At 40.4% G+C, this 21,526-nt stretch overlaps 2 protein-coding genes across 10 annotated transcripts in view; one reads left to right on the plus strand and one right to left on the minus strand.

The window, feature by feature from the left end:
* Window positions 1–19,555, plus strand: part of DCBLD2 (discoidin, CUB and LCCL domain containing 2) — a 75,957-nt gene extending 56,402 nt beyond the window's left edge. The window contains exons 10-16 of the mRNA XM_020869831.2: window positions 1,366–1,516; window positions 2,328–2,414; window positions 2,561–2,686; window positions 9,142–9,235; window positions 13,085–13,134; window positions 15,019–15,156; window positions 15,809–19,555. Coding sequence (XP_020725490.2) covers window positions 1,366–1,516; window positions 2,328–2,414; window positions 2,561–2,686; window positions 9,142–9,235; window positions 13,085–13,134; window positions 15,019–15,156; window positions 15,809–16,278 — 1,116 coding nt within the window. The 3' untranslated portion in view covers window positions 16,279–19,555. The remainder of the gene's footprint in view (window positions 1–1,365; window positions 1,517–2,327; window positions 2,415–2,560; window positions 2,687–9,141; window positions 9,236–13,084; window positions 13,135–15,018; window positions 15,157–15,808) is intronic.
* The window catches only part of ST3GAL6 (ST3 beta-galactoside alpha-2,3-sialyltransferase 6), a 90,031-nt gene continuing 87,688 nt past the window's right edge, over window positions 19,184–21,526 (minus strand). For 7 of the 9 annotated variants that reach the window (XM_020869833.2, XM_020869834.2, XM_070455015.1 and 4 more), the window contains one exon: window positions 19,184–21,199. In XM_020869833.2, the coding sequence (XP_020725492.1) occupies window positions 21,113–21,199 (87 nt within the window). In that variant the 3' untranslated portion in view covers window positions 19,184–21,112. The remainder of the gene's footprint in view (window positions 21,200–21,526) is intronic. The other 2 variants (XR_011483468.1, XR_011483467.1) reach the window with 2 other exon arrangements.

Below are 21,526 nucleotides of genomic sequence, written 5' to 3' on the forward strand. Positions count from 1 at the left end.
CCTTTTAGTCTTTCATCTGGATCTAAACTCTTCAGCTGTTATTCAAGGCCTTCCTTCTTCTCTCCTACTTGATATCACATGAACTTCACCTTTAATGAGCTTCCACCCCTTGAAGCAAATAACAATATTGTCTCTGTATGTAACTTATTTCTGCTTCATGCCCCCAAACTTGACCACTTTTTACTATTAGCACATCTATATTTATTTGTGTAGTAATACTTGTTATACTTGTGGAATAATTTTTATAATCATAAGTATTATCAGTGCTTATATTTTGAAAACATCTTAACAAATTTCTGAAAAAATATTTTTGGCTTCTTTTTGAAAGATAATTTCACTGAGTTTAGACTTCAAGGTTGGGACTTCCCACGTGGCTCAGTGGTAAAGAATCTACCTGCCAATGCAGGAGACGCAGGATACATCTGTTCAATTCCTGGGTCGGGAAGATCCCTGTAGTAGGAAATGGCAACCTACTCCAGTATTCTTGCCTGGGAAAGCCCATGGACAGAGGAGCCTGGTGGGCTATAGTCCATGGGGTAGCAAAGAGTTGGACATGAGTTAGTGACTAAACCCCCACCTATAGGGTCAGAGTTCTTACCTGTAAAATGAGGAAGGGATCTGGCTTATCAGTTCTGATCTGCTTTTCTGCTGTGACACACACAGCTATTCTGGGATGCAGTTAGGTTACTTGGAAATCATGTGATCTTTTCAAGGCTTACATTTTTGTGTTGTTAGGCAAGACCTGAGCAGCTTTAGTTCTCATCTTTCCCGACTACTGAGACAGTATTGTTCTAAGAACTCAACCCAGTATCCTTGGTCTGTGAGGCTTCCCCACTCTCTGCTGGCAGAGAAATGGGACATGTGCTTATACAGTTTCTCCAGTAGGTGGAGATATATATCCCTATGTGTTTATTAGTGTGTTCACTTTCAATTTATTGAGAGAAAAATTATGAAAAGTACACAGTAAAGCATTTCCTCTAAGACCTCAAATGTTCAATTATGCTTTACTTTAAAAATAAATTTATTTAAATAGCTGATGATTCCGTAGGAATTATTAATACAATATACTGTGCACTGCAATTAAAACCTTCTCCTCAAATTACCATTAGAACTTTTATTATGTTTAAGTCATTTAAAATGATTTTTATATTCAGTATTTCCTTTTCTGAAATTTTTATGAAGAATGTGCAGCTTCTTAATAGTTTTTCCAAATTATGATTTATTTTCATACAAATTAATGCTTATTGTCATACTTTGCAGAGCTCATTTAAGGCCCAGAGCAAAACCCAAAAACATGTTTCAGTGGAGCAGTTTAGCCCTGGCCTCTGTTGATGTAAAATACCAATTTTTTGTTGTTTTTTAAAGATATTTCAAGGAAACAAAGATTATCACCAGGATGTGCGTAATAACTTTTTGCCACCAATTATTGCACGTTTTATTAGAGTGAATCCTACCCAATGGCAGCAGAAAATTGCCATGAAAATGGAACTGCTTGGATGTCAGTTTATTCCTAAAGGTAATTCAACAATATGTTTAAGGCATCTTGTTTTCACTGCATTAATTAAAAATGACTTTGCTGTTCTCTGAGAAACTAATAATAATGTGCTTATCCTGTAGTTATCATATCTTCTTAAAGGGATTTTCAAAAAGAAATGGTTATCCTTATTAACTATCATATTAGATATCAAACTGGCTTCTAAAATTACAGGTGGAAGAAGAAAGAGCATCACTGATGAGACAAAGCAAAGAGCTGGATTTCCAAATGTAATCTCAGCCTTAATCATTTATAGTCAGGTCTCACATAGTAGAATGCTTCTATCATTTAAGCACTGATGATTGTAACAGTCATCTTAACCTGAGTACATTTTACTTTGAATAAATTAAAAGTAAGAATAACTTCCATCAAAATTATGTAATATTTTAATACTTTGTTTACTGTTATATTCCCTGAAACTACCATAGTGCCTGACACATAGTAGGCCCTCCATAAATATTTATTAAATGAGTTGAATGAGTAATAAGTATATATATATAGTGACAACATTTTTATAGCTTTATCCTTTCAACGTCCTCTATCCTTTCAATATCATCTCCTTCCTAAGAAGATTCTTTTCAGACAATTTGGTTATTTAAAAACTCAGAAATCTCAGTATATTTGTGCATTTACTGCAGATTACATTTATCATGATGACATCTTTCTCTGAGATTTAAAGTTACTGTGTAAAACTAAGTGCTGTGGGAAACGTTAAACACATTTAAGATTGCTATTTTTTTAACTATGATTTTTATAAGCAAAATGTAGAAACTTTTCTAAACCATTTTTCAAGGTCGTCCTCCAAAACTTACTCAACCTCCACCTCCTCGGAGCAGCAATGACCTCAGAAACACTACAACCCCTCCAAAAATAGCCAAAGGTATGCCTCCTTTAAAAGTGAGCATTCAGTATTCCCTAGTTTTGTGGTATAATTTTCAATAAGTATGTTGAAAGCATTATAAAGTAACTATTTTAATCAAGTTGGTGTAGATAAAAGAATAAAGAGTTTTTAAAATTTTTTTCAAGGTCGTGCCCCCAAATTTACTCAACCACTACAACCTCGAAGTAGCAATGAATTTCCTACACAGACAGAGCAGACAACTGCCACTCCTGAAATCAAAAATACTACCGTAACTCCAAGTGTGACCAAAGGTATGCAAACCCAAAAATCAATACCTGTTTATAGGATTGAATTTTTTTGTTTTTAACAAGGAACATCAGGAACATGTTCAGGAACATGTTTTCAGGAACATCTCCAGCTTTTAAACCCTCAAGGTTTTCCCCCCCTTTCTTTTAAGTATAGCAAAAAGTTCAACTCCATACCTTATAGAAAACTGGCTGCATTGCTAAGCTCTGTTATCTGTTACAATGTAAAATGATTCCTTAAATATTTAGAGATGGCTGCTGTATTCTAGGCTTCCTTTTGTGATTTTTTCCCCCTTCTATAGCTAAATACGTGGAGCCTCAGCCTTAGAAAGAAAATTTTTCTAGAAATAACTAAAACCATAGCAAGAAGCAAACTTTTTTCTGATTATATATTAATTTGTTAGATTGGGATTTGGTAGCAAAAAGGGAAGAAGAAAAATAACAAAAGGTTTGGTGAAAATTAGCATACTTTAAAAAAAAAAAAGATACTCTTAACATTTATTAAATGTTAAATTTAATGTTAAATTTTTAAAATTTGGTCTCTTTTTTAAATGTTTATAGTTACTTTTCAGATGACACTTTTCCAATTTACTTTCAAGCTTGTTATTTATTATTGTTATATAAAATGTTAACATATGTAAACATACTAGTTTTTTATTTTACTAGTTGAAAACAAAATTTCAGTTGAATTCAGGAACAAAAGCATCAGTGCCATCAAGGAATTAACTTCAGTGTTGACAGATGAAAAGCACACTAATTTTCAGGGCAATGCAGAGAAGAGAAAGCATTCATTCAGAGTAACTTAATAAAATTTTAATCATTCTCATTTTCTGAAAATTTGTCTGGATTCAGATAGCTTTCTACAACTTCCCACATCAGTTTCCTTTGTATCTTCTAAAATATTTCCAAAGAGACCTGTGTCTTTCTCATGCTGCAGGAAAGGCTAGTGTTGATTGAAAAAAAAAAAACAAAAACTTACAGCCTGAAAGTTGAGAATTGTGTTTTAGCCAGGTTCCTACTGAGGATTGTAGTCTGGGATACAGCCGCTCAGATAGCTCTGTGAAACTGTTTTAAAGACATAAGGGAGGAGCTGGGATATGTAGGAATTTTTGCTGGGGAAAAAAGATTAAAAAAACGACATCTAAAGTTAATGATTTTAATGCTTTTCTATGTAGGGGAAGATGCAACAGTCTGAGTTCACTGAAATTATTCATTAATATGTATCTTGACTGTTTAGAGTCAGTATTCCGGTTTTCTCCATCCTGAACTCCTCTCGGGGTACATGGTCATGGGTGGGGGTCGTGGCTGAGAACTTGAGGCAACATTGATTCCTGAAATGGCAGGCAACATTTATTTTGTCCACGTTAGAAAGAAGCAAGAGTTGACAGAGACAAGAAATTTCAGCATCCCACAAAGAGCTTCAGTTTACAAAAAGCATGCATTTGGGTGGGATCCCAGACCACATACCATATGGAAGAGCAGTCATTTTAAAGTGTTGCTCATCTTAAAATCTGATTATAGAATTTTAACATCTTAGGACTAAAAGTGTTCTTAAAGCATTTTATTCTGGAACTAGGATCCATGTAATCTTTAAAAGACTAACAAAGAGCATACAAGTCTTTTTGATTGAAGACCTCCCTGTCTCCTTTTCTTTGAAATAGTACTGTATAGAATTTATTATTTTTTGAACCTAAGCATATATTGTATTAATAATACCTCTGATTAAGTCAAACAGTATCCATCTGAACCTGACTATTTTCTCTACATTTTCACACATTTTAGGGATAAAGCACTTTTGCTTTTCTAATTTCTTAGTCCTTTCTATCCTGAGTCACTATTTCTATTTCTTCTCCTTTCTCCATTTTTACCTCCAGTCTAAGGGTGATGCTGGTGAAAATCACATCATGGCCAGATTTGTGATGCTCTAACATCAGGGTCCTCCCTCAGTACCAGCTGGTGGTCTTTCTGTTTCCCTGGTTAGTTCTTCTGTCTGTTCCCAACAGTAGCTCTTAGACACATTCTCTGTATTTTTCAAACCCTTGGCCCAGAGATCCTCACTCACTCTCAGTTACATCTTCAGCTTCACGAAGTAGAAGCCATTTGAAGGGCACTTCAGTGGAAGCTTTTTCTGGAACCTGCATACTCATCTATTTCCCATCCATCCTACTTTCTCGGAGGCCTGTGTCTGGATTATCCGCTCCCTTCCTGAATCGTCAGGCTCACTCTTTCTTTGGGCTATGACGATATGGAGTAAAGGAGATGCAGGTCTGGAGCTTCCCACCCAGCAAGTATCAGCAGCTGTTGCTGTTGTCATCGTCATGGCCAGGAGGAGGTTAAGGAGTGGAGGGAGAAACCACCTTCCCAGATGACCTTCGCTGTCATTCAGTCGGCCGGGCATTTCTGACTCTCTGCAACCCCAAGGTCTGCAGCCTGCCAGGCTTCCCTGTCCTTCACTATCTCCCAGAGTTTGCTCAAACTCATGTTTGCTGATTCGGTGATGCCACCCAACCATCTCATGTTCTGTTATCCCCTCCTCCTCCTGCCCTCAGTCTTTCCCAGAATCAGGGTCTTTTCCAATGAGTCAGCTCTTCACATCAGGTGGTCAAAGTATTGGAGCTTCAGGTTCAGCATCAGTCCTTCCAGTGAATATTCAGGGATGATTTCCTTTATGAATGACTGGTTCAATCTCCTTGATTCTTGATCTCCAAGGGACTCTCAAGAATTTTCTCCAGGACCACAATTCAAAAGCATCAACTCTTCAGTGCTCAGCCTTCTTTAATGGTCCAACTCTCAACATCCATACATGACTACTGGGAAAACCATAGCTTTGACTATCAAACCTTTGTCAAGAAAGTGATGTCTCTGCTTTTTAATATGCTATCTAGTTTTGTCATAACTTTGCTTCCAAGGAGCAAGCATCTTTTGGTTTTGTAGCTGCACTCACTGTTCACAGTAATTTTGGAGTCCAAGAAATAAAATCTGCCACTGTTTCCATTGTTTCCCCATCTATTTGTCATGAAGTGATGGGACCAGATGCCTTGCATCATCTTATTTGTTTTTTGAACATTGAGTTTTAAGCCAGATTTTTCACTCTCCATCATCTAGAGGCTCTTTAGTTCCTTTTTGCTTTCTGCCATAAGGGTGGTGTCATCTGCATATCTGAGATTGTTATTTCTCCTGTTAATCTTGATTCCAGCTTGTGATTCATCCAAACCAGCGTTTTGCATGATGTACTCTGCATATAGGTTAAATAAGCAGGGTGACAATATATAGCCTTGACATACTCCTTTCCCAGTTCTGAACCAGATGACCTTGTTGTTCAGTTGCCCAGTCATGTCCAACTCTTTGTGACTCCATAGACTGCAGCATGCCAGGCCTCCCTGTCCCTCACCATCTCCCAGAGTTTGCCCAAGTTCATGTTCACCATTTCATCCTCTGATGCCCTCTTCTCCTGCCCTCAGTCTTCCCCAACATCAGAAACTTTTCCAATGAGTCATGTGTTCACATCCGATGACCAATATACTGGAGCTTCAGCTTCAGTATCAGTCCTTCCAGTGAATAATCAAGGTTGATCTCTCTTAAGATTGACTGGTTTGATCTCCTTGCTGCCTGCATGACTTTCAGGAGTCTTCTCCACTACCACAGTTTGAAGGCATCAATTCTTTGGCATTCTGCTTTCTTTACAGTCCGGCTCTCAAAACTGTACCTGACCACTGGGAAGACCATAGCCTTGACTATATGGACCTTTGTCGGCAGAGTAATGTGTCTACTTTTCAACACACTGTCTAGGTTTGTCATCATTTTCCTGCCAAAAAGCAATTGTCTTCTGATTTCATAGCTGGACTCACCGTCTGCAGTGATTTTGGAGCCCAAGATGAGGAAATCTGTCACTATTTCTACCTTTTCCCCTTCTGTTTGCCATGTAGTAATGGGGCCAGACGCCATGATCTTATTTTTTTTTAATATTTAGTCTTAAGCCGGCTCTTTCACTCTCCTCCTTCACCCTCAAGGGGCTCTTCAGTTCCTCTTTGCTTTTTGCCGTTAGAGTGGTATCATGTGCTTATCATGAGGTTGTTGATGTTTCTCCCGCCTGTTTTGGTTTCAGCTTGTCACTCATCCAGCCTGGCATTTCTCATGATGTGCTCAGTGTATAGCTTAAACAAACAGGGCAACAGCAGACAGCCCTGTTCTACTCCTTTCTTGATCTTTAACCAATCAGTTGTTCCATACAGATGACCTTAAGCAGGCCATTTTCTACCCAGGATTCCTTATCTATAGAGTGAGGTCACTTAATCCCCTTATTAAGTGATAAGTGATTAAGTGATCTCCAAGTTCCCAAAGGCCCCAGCATTGTGTTGGTTTCTGCCTTGTTCATACGTGCATGGTTTCAATACTTAATACTATATGCAGAGTACATCATGTGAAATGCCAGTCTGGATGAATCACAAGCTGGAATCAAGATTGCCAGGAGAAATATCAATAACCTCAGAAATGCAGATGACACCACCCTTATGGCAGAAAGCAAAGAGAAATTAAAAAGCCTCTTGATGAAGGTGAAAGAGGAGAGTAAAAAAGCTGGCTTAAAACTCAGCATTTAAAAAATGAAGATCATGGCATCTAGTCACATCACTTCATGGCACATAGATGGGGAAACAGTGGAAGCAGTGATAGACTTTATTTTCAGGGGCTCCAAAATCACTGTGGATGGTGACTGCAGCCATGAAATTAAAAGATGTTTGTTCCTTGGAAGAAACACAATGACAAACCTAGACAGTGTATTAAAAAACAGAGACGTTACTTTGCCTACAAAGATGTGTATAGTCAAAGCTATGGTTTTTCCAGTAGACATGTACAGGTGTGAGAGCTGGACAGTAAAAGGCTAAGTGCCAAAGAATTGATGCTTTTAAACTGTGGTGTTGGAGAACACTCTCGAGAGTCCCTTGGACAGCAAGGAGATCCAACCAGTCAATCCTAAAGGAAAAGAACCCTGAATATTCACTGGAAAGACTGATGCTGACAATATAAAGAGCCAACTCATTGGAAAAGACCCTGATGCAGGGAAAGATTGGAGGCAAGAGGAGAAATGGGTAACAGGGGATGAGATGGTTGGATGGCATCACCAACTTAATGGCCATGAGTTTGAACAAGCTCCAGGAGATGGTGAAGAACAGGGAGGCCTGGCAGGCTGCACTCCATGGGGTCACAAAGAGTGGGACACAACTTAGCAACAGCCACAACTTGGTACTATGGTGTTATCTTTTCACATCTGTGACTATTCTGCCGTCACTTCCAGTATCTAGGTAATATTTTATTATAAGGAGGATACGGTGATTTACTTCCTCCCCCTCACTGTTGAACATTTGGATTACTTCCCGGTTTTCACTCTTCTGCAGATACAGTAGCAAAGATCTTTAAAGGTACATCTTTAAATGCCATCATAATTTTCTTCTAAGAATCATTCTGCATAGAGAGTTGCCAAGTAACACCTTTTTATAAATTTTGCCCCCAAATGCCGATCAGCATGATAGTTATAGTCCCATCAGAATACCTGTTTCTTGAGACCCTCTTCAGCAATTAGTTGTTCTTTTAAATATTTGCCAGTTTGATAAGCAAAAATCGCATCTTATTCTTATCTGAGCTCTACTTCTCTGGTTACTAGTGAGGTGAACCTGTTTAATGCTCACTTTTTTTTTTCCGCTTGTTCAGTAAGTTTATTATTGTCTTTATCTGAAAAGTTTTGATAGCACATTGTGGTTTGGTTTATTAACTCTCGGGAGCCTGTTCCTGAACGAAGGAAGCTGATCTTTCTTCTGGGCAAGTGACATTTTGGGACAGTTCCACCTCTTCTTTTTAACTTCTTTCTTAGGCGTCTTCTCATACACTGGATTTTCTCATATTGCAGCGTGAGCTTTCTTATACATCTCCTCCATCATGTCTGGAGTTACATTGTCCTTTATGTACTGAGGAATTGTTTCTTGTAAGCATCCTCATCTTCTTCAATCAGGTAACGCATGTAATCTGCAGCATCCTGCTCCACGATATGCTCTCAGTGTACCTCAGCGTTGAATTCTTTGCCTCTTAATGCATTGCTTTTTCATCTCTGCTGACCTTTCTGTTTATTTTTTTACTATAAATTCTGTAATAGATTAACTAGTATTAACCTCTTATCACATATGCAGAAAATATTTCCCAGTTTATCATTTGTCTTTTAATCTGTCTTGGTGTTTTATTTATTTTTTTGTCTTGGTGTTTTAAAAACATACAGTGGTGGAGCAAATAATGCAGCAAATTTCCATGTATCTGTGAAATCTCTAGTTACCACTTGTGCCCACTTTCATGGCATAAATTATGGGGCTTTTTTGAGCTAGAAAAACTTTGAATAACGATACGGTTAATCTTCACTCTTCTCCTTGATGACTCTTTCTTCGGTGCTAACATCTTTGTCTGGTTCTGCTTTTTAGATGTGGCCCTGGCCGCGGTCCTCGTCCCCGTGCTGGTCATGCTGCTCACCACTCTGATTCTCATACTAGTGTGTGCTTGGCATTGGAGGAACAGGTTAGTACCAAACCAGTTCACCTGACCGGTCCTGGAGGGGATGTTTCCAAATGCGAAATAGAACTAAATATGGAAGATGAACCCTCTTGAGAGGAAGAGTTAAGGTGGCCATTAAAATAAAAAGATGTACACGCCTCCTTTATTCCTGTAAAAAATGAGTAACTTCAATTATTGAGTACCTTTATTATCTCAAACTCTGTTACACACTGGGTTACACACAGTAGTAAGGTATAATAGATCCTGAGTAACGTTTACTGAGAGAATGAAACGCCATTCTTATCTCCAGATTGTCTGGCCGATTGAACACTCTAGTTTGGCTTGATGAGTTGTATGTGAAATGCAGAGGAACACAGATGTAAGAACCTTGAGAGTTACCTGAAACCTTTTTCTCAGAAAAGAGTAATCCTCATATTTGACAAGTTTTCCCTTAAAGGGGGAGTTGATTTTAGCTAGCTAGAGGAAGAAAGAACGGCCCAGACTGAGTGCATGGCTCGGTAGAAGGCACGGAGATGCGGAGTGTAGGCAGAATAGTGAGCTGCCTCACAGGGGCTTGGCATGGGGGGGCACTGGGAGACTCCTAGAGACACAGCCTGGGTCTGGACCAGGAAGGGCTTTCTGTAGATGGGGAAGACACTGAGCAGTGTTCAGCGGGCAGGTGATGATATCAGATGACTGTGGGAAAATGGTGGCAGCAGTTTGTGAGGGTGGATTGAAGAGACAAGAGACTAGAAAAGACAGAGAGATGAGTTAGGAAACTGCTAAGGCCAGGCAAGAACATAACACAGCAGTTCTCGGAGATGGGGGAGACATGAGGCAGAGAGGTTTGCCAGTGGTGTCAGGGGGGGACTTGATGGGCTGCTTGCCAGAGGAGGAGGAGGATCTAGGATTCACTCCTGCTTCCTGCTTGTGCAGTTAGACCAGTAGGGATAGCATAGCCATGGGGACAGCTTTGGTGACTAACAGGTTTGGAAGGAGTTCATTTGTTCAGCCATTAAATATTTGCGCTCTGACTCTGTACCAAGTATGTCCTTCTGGTGGGAGTCCTCTGGTGAGCCCAAAAGTCTGTCCAGTGGGAGAGAATACATTGCAAAGAACCGTCCACCATGGAACCTGCTTGTCATAGGGTGGAGCTCTCAGGGCAGGTAGGAATCACAAAGATTGGAGTAGCCAGTATTCAATAAGGCACTGAGTTTATTACACGTAATTAGCACAGAACTCAGGTTGGGCAGAGTAGGGGGTGTGGGGTAACGAACCACTCCAAGGAGCAGTCTGGAAGGACACATCTCGGCACCAGCAGCCGCAGTCTCTGGTCCAGCTGCAGGCCTTGGCCCCAGCAGGGCCGCAGGCAGCGTCCATGTGCATGGGGTCAGGGCCTCCCGCCAGCAGCCTTCAGGTCACTCAGCTCAGTGGTCTCTTAAGGAGTCCCCCAGGGAGGAGGCCTGACTCCTTCGGTCTGTCTGTCTGTTCCTGTGCTGTGTACGGCCCATCAAACTTCTGAGCTAAAGTGATGTTCTCAGTTTACCGCTCTAAGACCCTGGCAGCCCCATAGCAGGTGTTTCAGAACAACTTAGAAGAGTTCACCTTGGCCACTGGGACTCCCACTTTGAACTAGGCAGCAAGTCGTGCGGGCTTCCCTGGTAGCTCAGTTGGTAAAGAATCTGCCTGTAATGCAGGAGATCTGGGTTCAGTTCCTAGACTGGGAAGATCCCCTGGAGGAGGGAATGGCAACCCACTCCAGTATGCTTGCCTGGAGAATACCACAGACAGAGGAGCCCGCTGGGCTACGGTCCATGCGGTTGCAAAGAGCGGGATACAGCCGAGCAATTAACGCACATACATACACACACACATCATAAATAGCTTAAATCCTGTAAGTTTCACACAAGAGGAGTAGGAATCGTAACACAAATCTCACCAAAACAGGACTGACTACAGTGTGTTCCGCGGGAGGAAGGACCCTGTCTGCGGGACTGACAGCTTAGCAAGGCCGGGGAGGGGGAGGAGGGGGACGAGGGAACAGGCTCCAGGAGGGTCCAGGAAGGGAAGCTCACGCTGCTGTCGGGCCAGTGGGCAGCAGCAATAGTGGTGGTGAGAATAGCACCAATAGAAATCTTTATACAAAGTGAAATGAAATGCAGACTGTACGCATTGTTCTAAATGCCTTACATGTTTAACTCATTTAACCAGTTTGTAAAGCAGGTATTGTTACAAATCCCATTTTACAGAAGACGAAAGTGAGACACAGGGAGCACAGGTAACTTGCCAAGGTCACCTGGTCAGCACATGGCAGGGTGGGGATTTGGTCCGGGCCTCTGACAGTCAGCTGATCAGGTCTACTCATCTATGGTTAAAACCCTGGGCTGGGCGGTGAGGAACGGGGAGCAGAACTGTTGAGAGCCCGGAGGCAAGTCCTGAGATGAGTTTGGGATGGTATCTAGAGGACTCTGTGCACATTCAGACTCCAGAGAGGTAGATGGAACACGAGCCTGTTCAGGACAGAAGGTCTGAGCAGCAGAGTTAAGGGTACTTTTAAGAACTTAGTGGATGCAATTGCGGACAGCTGGCTTTGGGACAAGGAGCAAAGAGGAACCACCGTTAAGGGGCTTACGGAAGATAGCCAGGAGAAAAGTAGTAACAAAAACAGCCGCCACTCACAACCCCTGACCCAGGCTGGGCACTGCTCTAAGTACTTTACATGGCATGAATAAACAACCTGGAGCTTCTTCACTTGAGATCAAGAATATGCAGTCCTTTATAGTACAACCATTGGGCAACTTCAGCACCTACCTCCTTATCCACAAACTTTACACTATACTTACTTGAAGTAATGAAGTATTATATTTTAAATACAGCTATACTTTTAAATGAGGAAGCTCTTAGTATCAATAATAAAAACACAGTCTTATACTGGAGAAGACTGTTTCCAAATAGGAAAGGCACATACCTTGGGCTCTTTGAGGAAGCCTCATTTGTGATGGTGAGCAAATCACATAACCCTCCTGAGCTCATTTATAATGATGGAACAGCTTCTTTCTCTTTAGCTTGCAGTGCATTACTTTAATTAGATTTACTTTCTTGAACCAGAAAATGTCCTTTCGTGTGCTTGATATTTTTCCCTGTAGATAGTAGTTCTTAATGCCGGGGAGAGACGGAAGTTTCTCCAGGGAAAGATATTCTGAATTCTGAGGAGCGGGCTGCGGAGAACCTTCTCCACAGCCCGCGTGGCCCTCAGCTCTGTCGCTGTGCATGATGGTGTTGGCTTGTCCTGGGCAGGGTGGAGGAATCAGGTCTTCGCGGTTAAGGGTATGTGTGACAGTTTAAACTTCTCAGGTGCAAAGGACCGTAAGGAAAAAACAGTAAGTTGAGAAAATAACAACAATGCAGAAGAAAATGTGAGGGTTCTGGTATTCTTGTTGTCCTGTAAACTTGATGAATCAACAGATTTGTGAAATTTGTATTTGAAACCAAAAGGAACCTAACAGGATTTCCCCATCTTAATCCACACATCAGGGTTGGGTCTTTGGTTTGATTCAGCTTTTTTATTTACAGAATCAGTGTTTTTTTTTTTAAAAAAAAAAAAAACTCTATCCATTTTGAGTGGGAAATAGTTGGGAAACCAAATAACTCTGTCAGCAGATAGTTGCTTAATATTTATTGAGAGTCCAGCGTTCAGCCATGGCAACCTTGAAAGTCAAATGAAAAAGAGCTCTCCCCTGGGTAGATCAGCAAATAGCAGTGTGTACTCTTGACTAATTATTAACTTTTGAGTGTTTATCTTACTGTTTCAGAGCTTTCTTACTAGTGAATTCACTCTATTTGCTTTTTTTTTTCCCCCCTGTATTTTTCCAGAAAGAAAAAAACGAAAGGCACCTATGACTTGCCGTACTGGGACCGGGCAGGTAATTTACAGCCTCGTATCTCTCTCTATCAGAGGGAAGCCCTGCCCTATAAGGGATGACAGGAGAAGAGGAAAGCCATTTGCAGGCCCACATCAACTCCCCGGCACTGTTAGAAAAACGGCATTCCTCTTCTGATCATTTTTTTCTTTTCTGTAAAAATCTCCTGTAGTCTCTAAGTAATGAAGTGGAATTTCATTATAAGAATTTCTCATAACACACGCTTTGCTCTTTTCCTCCTGGAAACCTTGTCTGATTTGCCTCCACGTACGTCTCTGTCCTGAGACCAGCTTTCTGTGTGGTGTGCGCGAGCACCAGGTACGAGGCAGGGGGCTGCGGCTCCGGTGACGGCGTGGCCGCTCTGCTGTGGCTGTTTGGCCCCGTGGGGTTGGTCTGCCGTCTCTGCTCGAGTTGTTGTTCCGAGTCCTGCTCCGTGTGGCCGGGGCCGGCAGGGCCCTTCTGCGGGTCTCCCACCTCCCCAGCCTCAGTGGAGTGACTGTTTGGAGCCCAGAGAGCTCACTGTGAGCAGGGCAGAAAAGAGCAGGTGGGGTCGGATTCTATGCGGCTGTCTCCCCAAACCACCCCCCCCCAGGGTTAATCTTAGAATTCTTTGAACTTATTAATGTATTAAAAACCACTGCTGAAACAACTGTCCGGCTGCACTGTAGCAGCAGTGCTTTGCGTCAGTATGTTGCTTTTGATGGAGATTTGTACCGTGTTCTGCTTTGCATTGGATAGTCTATCAAAGCAGAAAATAAGCTGGGACAACTTAAGGAACTAGAAAAAGAACAAGCTAAACCCAGAGCTACTGGGAAGAAGTAAATAATAAAGATTAGACAAGAGAAAATAGAGAATAGGAGGAAAACAGAAAGTGGCAAGTGTTGGCAAGCATGTGAAGAAATTGGAACCATTGTGCGCTGTTGATGGGAATGTGACATGGATGGGAATGTGACATGGATGGGAATGTGACATGGATGGGAATGTGACATGGTTGGGAATGTGACATGGTTGGGAATGTGACATGGTTCAGCTTCTTTGGAAAGTAGGTTTTTTTTTTTGGTCAGTTCCTCAAAGAGTTAAAAATACAATTACTGTATGATCCAGCAATTCCACTTCTAGGTGTGTACCCAAAAGAATTGAAAGCAGAGTCTTGGACAAATGTTTCTACATCCATGTTCACAGCAGTGTTATTCAAAATAGTTAAAACATGGAAGCAACCCAAGTATCGATCCACTAATGTATGAATAAGCAAAGTGCAGTATAGACATAAAGTGGAATGTTAAGCCTTAAAAAAGGAAATTCTGCAGTATATACTCTAGTGTGGATGAACCTTGAGGACTTTATGCTAAGTGAAATAAGCCAGTCACAAAGAGGAAAGTAACATACGACTCCGTTTATACGAGATACTACGCATAGGTAGTACTCTAAAGACAAAGCGGATGCTGGTTGCCAGGGGCTGAGGGGAGGAGAGAGTCGGGAGTTACTGCTTCATGGATATGAAATCTGTTTCACAAGACGGAGATAGCTGGAGTGAGGGTCGCCCAACAGTGTGAACATATGTGATGTCACTGAGCTGCTTAATTAAAAACGGTTCGGGAAGTTCCCTGGTGCCGTGGTGAGGATTCCAGCCTTTCACTGCACTGGATTCATTCCCTGGTCAGGAAACTGGAAGCCGTGTGGGTGCAGCCAAAAAAAGGGAGTAAGATAGAAAATTCTGTGTATTTTACCACATTTTTTTTTTAAAGTCTTGAACATCAAGGCTCATTTTATAGATATTTGTTACAGAAATGGCTTAAGTGCAGCAGGATTTCTCCCTTGATATTACTGTTATCATTTCAAACATAGCTTTCTCTTTAATGGTCTCTCTTGCTTATGATCACAATGAAGGCTGGTGGAAAGGAATGAAGCAGTTTCTCCCTGCCAAGTCCGCGGAGCACGAGGAAACCCCAGTTCGCTACAGCAGCAGTGAGGTGAACCACTTGAGTCCGAGAGAAGTCACCGCTGTGCTGCAGGCTGACTCTGCAGGTAATTACGGCGCGGCCCGGGCCCAGGGAGGAACTCGGTGCTTGCCGCAAGCGCTTTGGTGTTTCCAGTATTTATCTTTTTCCGTGTAGGAGATGAGCTGGTTTCCACATGTAGATCCACTTTTTTAAAAAGACCTCGAGAGAGTCATGTCTGTGTCTCAGATGTTCTATCCATAAAATTGGGGTATTCATTTCTAAAAACTTCGGGCATATGTCTGCTTATCTGGAATTTCATTTGGTTTTATTGGGAGTTTGAGGGTAGTAAAAGGAGAGCAGGAAAGACACAGTGGCCTCGGTATTTATCCTATTAACCCAGTGTATATTTTAAACATTTCCAAATATTTGAAAAAGAAAAACATGAAATTATTTTCCAAGACCAATATTATTTCAGTAATGGACTATTTTCAAATGAAATAGTTATCCGTAAATCTGAAGAACACATACACTCTTTATGCAGAATTCCATGAATGAAGCTTTCTGGCACATTGACACATTACCTTGAGATAACATCTTTAATTTTAATTTTTGAAGTTGATTCTTGCAGGAAAATCCATCCGTCTCCATGATAGCACAGGTGCCATAAAGATGTGTGTTTTCAGGGTAAGCCTGTGGCATTAATGAGAGAACTTCTGTTTGTGTTTTGCGACACCCAGAGTATGCACAGCCACTTGTGGGAGGAATCGTGGGCCCCCTCCATCAGAGGTCTACCTTTAAACCCGAAGAAGGAAAGGAAGCGGGGTATGCTGACCTCGATCCTTACAGCTCCCCCGTGCAAGAAGTTTACCACGCCTATGCAGAACCGCTGCCAGTGACCGGGCCTGAGTACGCAACCCCGATCGTCATGGACATGTCCGGGCACCCCTCGGCTGCAGCTGGCCTGCCCTCAACGTCCACTTTCAAAGTTGCAGGGAACCAACCGCCCCCCTCAGTGGGAACATACAACACTCCCCTCTCCAGGACCGACAGCTGCTCCTCGGCACAGGCCCAGTATGACACCCCGAAAGGCGGGAAGCCGGGCCCGAGCGCCCCGGACGAGCTGGTGTACCAGGTGCCGCAGAGCACACAGGAGGTGTCAGAAGCAGGGAGGGAGGGCGGCTGTGATGTTTTTAAAGAAGTCCTTTGAAGGTGATGCTGCTTTTTACAAAGCATCATTTTAAAGCACATGGCCTTTTTTGTTGTTGTCGTATTAGTGGTAGAACGTATTACATATCTGTCACGGATGTGGTTGGGGGAAGTGTGATGACCGAGGTACAAAAAAACTACTAATCTTACCATCTTGCTTTCAAAGGGTTACTGTGGCACAGTTACTGCTTGCCTATGAAATTTCAAACATCTTGTTTGTTACTACTGTAAAACACTATTTTATACAGAAAAGGCTCCCTACTATGCACTTCAAAGAAATTTAAAATCACTGAGTATTTATTACTGATGCTGCAGGTACATTGATGAACTCGAGATGGCTCTGTAAGCCTTTCTGGCAATAACACATGGTACTGTTCTTAAAAATGTCTAATGGCTTGAAATTCAGCAATTTATGAAAGGTGGGTACTATTGTGATTTCTTTCTCTTCTATTCCTGTATTGCTTTCTGAATTTAAAAAATATATATTGATATAATCATTGTTTTGATTGCAGCATTATGTATTTATCCATCTTTCCTTAGGAAGAGCTGTAGCTGGGAAACTGACCTGTAGTGAGCAGAGTGATTTTTCACTTTCTGACACTCTAATGAACTTAAGCATCTCATAGTACATGACCTGGGCTCATCCCTTGCTTGTTCCACCTGGGGCCTTTGGCAGTCTGCCCCATTCTCATGCTTATAAATGCCTGGGTTTTTTTAGTGGGTGATGCTTGCTATATCAGTCTCATTAATTTAGATCCCCTAGTGTCTCCATGCGGAAACAGGAACAATTTTATAAATTTAAAAAGCTATAAAGGAGATCCTCTGCTCCAAACTCTTATTTGCAATGGAATTCTTCCTAGGAGAGTGTGAAAAGTTAAGGGCTTCTAAACAGGAACACTGTAAACAATACCCACTTGATATTTATCATCAACGTGAAAGGCAAAATTATTCCTCAGGAATTATATAAATTACCTCCCCTCCACAAAAGTAACCAAATTGCTTTGGTTTTATATACAGACTGTTCTTTGAATCTCAAGGTATTTATTGTTTTTAGTGAAATAAATGTTTTTCCACAGTAAGAAATGTAAACCCAGCATGTATTCTTCAGCTCTCTGATTATGCCATCTATGTGGTCGGGAGGTGTGAGTAGTCTCATACATCACTAGGGAACAGAGGGAACAAATGTTTTAGCATCCTAGCAAAGGAAAATTCCTGTCTTGCTTTTAATACCTCTGAGCAACTTCGGTCACCCAGAAGTAGTTTAAATGACCGAAAATAGAAGTCATCTGCAGTTTACTAGCCTTAGTGTAGAAACCATCTTTAGAAGTCTTTAGATTGGTAAGATGATATGAGAAGCTAACCATATGATTAAAATATATGAATTTTACATCCCCTAGTTTATAGTTAATGTTGAAATGTACTTCCCCAGCAGGTTCTAGTCATTTCTTTTAGCTTGTACCGCCAGATGATGGCAGAATTTGCTAAAATTTGACCAACTATATAGTGTTCATTTTGCTTGCTTCCATGAGTCTTTCAGTATTGTAAAACGTTGCTCCAAAACAGAACTGCCAAATTCTACAGCCTCCCTGTGTTCTAGTTGTATGATTTTGTTGGTCTTATTTTCAGATGCTTTTCCTTTTTCCAACAGGCTTTTGAGGCATAATTTTATTCACTGAAAAGCCAATACACATTTTGTTTCAAAATATTTGAAACAAAAAGCACAGATGCTGAACTTTTATTAAAACAGGTATGAATGTGTAAAGCACATATATTAATGCAGTCATCCCCCTCCAGGTGGGAAGAGAGTGAACCAATGGCTTTATTTTTTTATTCATCCTTAGTATACAAAAATCTACTTTCTAAAATCATATGCCTATTTGAAGCTTTAAGAGAAATGAGTTCAGTAACTATTTCTTTTTTCCAAAGATGCTTGCTATTTTTAATTGTGTGTACCTGATTGTTTTCCCATAGAACTCTTTTTTTTTTGAAGCAAATGTTTTCTTAAATAATGCATGTTTTAAGACTTGATTCATATATTGCCACTGTGCTGTCCCTGAACTACCAATAATTTTTACAAAATGTCTAGTTTTTAACTACTATTATATATTTTACTTTCCAAATGAAGAGCTGAGCCTGATACAAAAGGTTATTCTGGTTTGTACTTTTTAATTCATTTTCATATTAGAGTTTTTTTTTTTAAACTTTACTATGTCTGATATATATACAGCTTTGGAGACAATCAAGTAACAACTGAAAATGTGAAGGTAACCATTTTTTACAAAATTCCCTTGATTTTTTTATTCTTTGCTTGAAACATGTAGGAAAAAAAAAAAGTCACTGTGACTTACTGGGTTAAATTTTTTCCTGTTAATGCAGTTATAAAAATAGAGTCAGACCATGGCACAGGAAATATGGCCCTTAAGGTTTCATAAAATTACACTGACTTCACTGTTACTTGATTTTAGGAACCAGCACAGTTAAAGGTGAGATATTGTGAATGCTGATTTATATTGTATTAAAAGCTGTAAATCTAGAGAGATCCTATTTGTGTATGCAGGGTCTAGCCCAGTTATTTAAGTTCACGTTTCGCTATTTGCACTTTGCATTGAACAATGGGTTTATTTGCTGTTGAAATGGTTCGAGTAGAAGATTTATACAGTAATTGAAATTATGTTATGTACACATTTGCCCTTCTCCCTCCCACCCACAAGAGGGAGCAGAAAATGAGCTTATTTAAATATGAATGTGGCCATAATTCTGTGGAATGTAATAAAGCTTGAACCTCTTTCCCTGGGCTCCACATTGTTACCTGGAGAGCAAGAGGGTTATAGAAAAACACCATGTCAGATAATAGGATTAGAAAGAACAACTAGATTAGGTGGGACAATAAAAGCTTCTCAACCCTCTTAAGAGAAATCAGTGAAGTTCTGTTTATTTAAAAAAGAAAAATTTACCTACTGGCTATGCCTTTTGGTTCTGAACTTGAAATCCCTAAACTGCAATATCTAAGAGTTGGATATTTTTAGGTCAACTGTGGCATCAGTTCTCATATAATCCAACTTGTAACTAGTTTCTTCTTCTCATCTCCTCCTCTTCTTTTTTGGCACTGGGAAAGGTAGAAACAAAACATATATTGAAATACGTATTGGAAATAAAAATGGCTTTGCGTGTCAGTGATATTCTCCCAGAATGTACTTTCCTTACCTCGGCATGTACTGTAGTCACTCAATATTTGTATATGTTGCTAGAATTTGATTGTATAAATAGTGAGATTTTAATGTGTTCGTGTGTTTTTAATAAATTGTATATATGTGTCTTGTTCCTTTTTTTTTTTTCCTTAAACCTTGAGGTTTGTAACCATTCTCGTACTATACAAAACACCAGATTCCTCAATTTTAAGGTCAGTCAGAAATGTTATGGCCAGTGTTTATAGTATTTACATTTGAGAACATTTGAAAATGCCACCATTAGTGTTTGACTTTTAACTTTTTCTGTAGACCGCACCATCCTCTCTGAAACCAGACTCAGCATCCAGTCTAGCTGTGGCCCCTGGCTGTGTGGTGTGAGGGGATGATCAGCTCTGCCTTTTCCACCCGAGTTTTCAGAAGGATCAAACGAGACTGGTATGTGGGAACATATGCTGGGGCTAACAGCACAGAGTCCATACCCAGCATGTGGGTCTGAGTCCAATCAACCACTAGTTTTCTCCCCCAACGCCACTTTCAAGTATGTCATTTATTCCTGTTTCTGACCCAATATTTATACACCCTCTTTAGAGAGGCAGGTTGTCAGTGATACCAATTCTTTCTATACATACCTCTTCTGACAGCTTTTGATTCTCGCCAAGTAACTTCTACTGCTGTCTTCACCCTCCGTCCCCATAACCTTTGGTTATAGTCATTAAAGTAAAAAGGGAGACTGGCTCACCACTTTAGTCCACCTGGCTTGTCTGCATCCCACAAGTCTTTTCTGGCGCACCCTAGGTAAGCTTTCCATTTGAAGATGTGACTGACTCATGTGGACAGCTGGTCTTGTCATCAAAGTGCCACTGAAATCCAGAAACAGCTCGACTCTTAAAGGTTTACTTGTTCTTGTCTTCTTTGTTTCTTGTCTTGTCTTTTTTACTCTACTTCAAATAAGCTTCGAAAACATAATGAAATCACCAGACGTGAAGAATTGCAGTCTTTGGTTATTTACTTATCCAGAGTTTTGTGTTTATCCTGTTTCTTTTGACTTGAAAAAAAAAAAATCTTCATTCTACCAAACTACTGATCATAATCATGGTTTACTTAACTGCAGGAGAAAAATGCTTAATTCAGCCAGTATGATCTTAGATTTCCATAACCAGTCACGCTTCAGGTCTGGTTTAAGATTCCAGTCCGGCTCCTCAGGTGTAACACCTGAAGTGGGTCCAGCACACATCAAGGAACTGCCGCACACCAGTTCCCACCAGTTTACACTAGCCAGAGGAACCTCTCAAAATGTCCTGTTACATTCAAAATCTGTCGTAGTAAACTTAAACACCCTGACTTACTAGGAAGTCACAGCCCTTCAGAAGTCTAAGATGAACTAACTATAGTTAAAAACACCTCAGAAAACTAGCTTATTTTTAAACAATGCAATGAAAAGTTCACTTTCCCTGATATCTTAACGTCTTGGTTTCCATAAATTAAATATATTCACAGAAATTAAGCTGGTGGTTATGAATCACCAGGCAGCAAGAGACTTAATACACATAATTTCTTGACAAGTACATCCAACATATTTAAAAATAAACTAAAAATTGCAGTATAAAAATAAAAATACTGTTAGCATTATCTTCTGAGTCTGTAGGGTTACTGTTGGGTCAAGTCGGTTACAAAGTTTTTTTCTATAATGTCCTTCAGAAAGAGCTGCTCCGCAGTGACATTGTGATATTCATTCTAAAGAAGAAAAACAAAAGTCACCATCTGTCCCAATCTGAAGACACCAACAGCAATGGAATATGCTATATCAAAAAAAAAAACTCAAGTAACAAGTGACATGGCCTTGAACTTTTTTTACCTAATTGTTTTTTCGTTTCTCATTCTTTTGCCAGAGACCTCCCTAAAAGCCCACTCTTTCCACTTAAACCATCAGTTAAGTAAGAGGTTCCCTCACATCACCACCTGGTCTACTGAATTATGGTGTAAATCTAGAAACCAAAATTGACAAGACCTAACCTGAATAATTCCACCTGTTCAGCTTACATAGTATTTAGGGATGAGGAT

This window comes from Odocoileus virginianus, chromosome 25 (assembly GCF_023699985.2).
Source record: "Odocoileus virginianus isolate 20LAN1187 ecotype Illinois chromosome 25, Ovbor_1.2, whole genome shotgun sequence".
In the NCBI taxonomy this organism is placed as follows: Eukaryota; Metazoa; Chordata; class Mammalia; order Artiodactyla; family Cervidae; genus Odocoileus; species Odocoileus virginianus.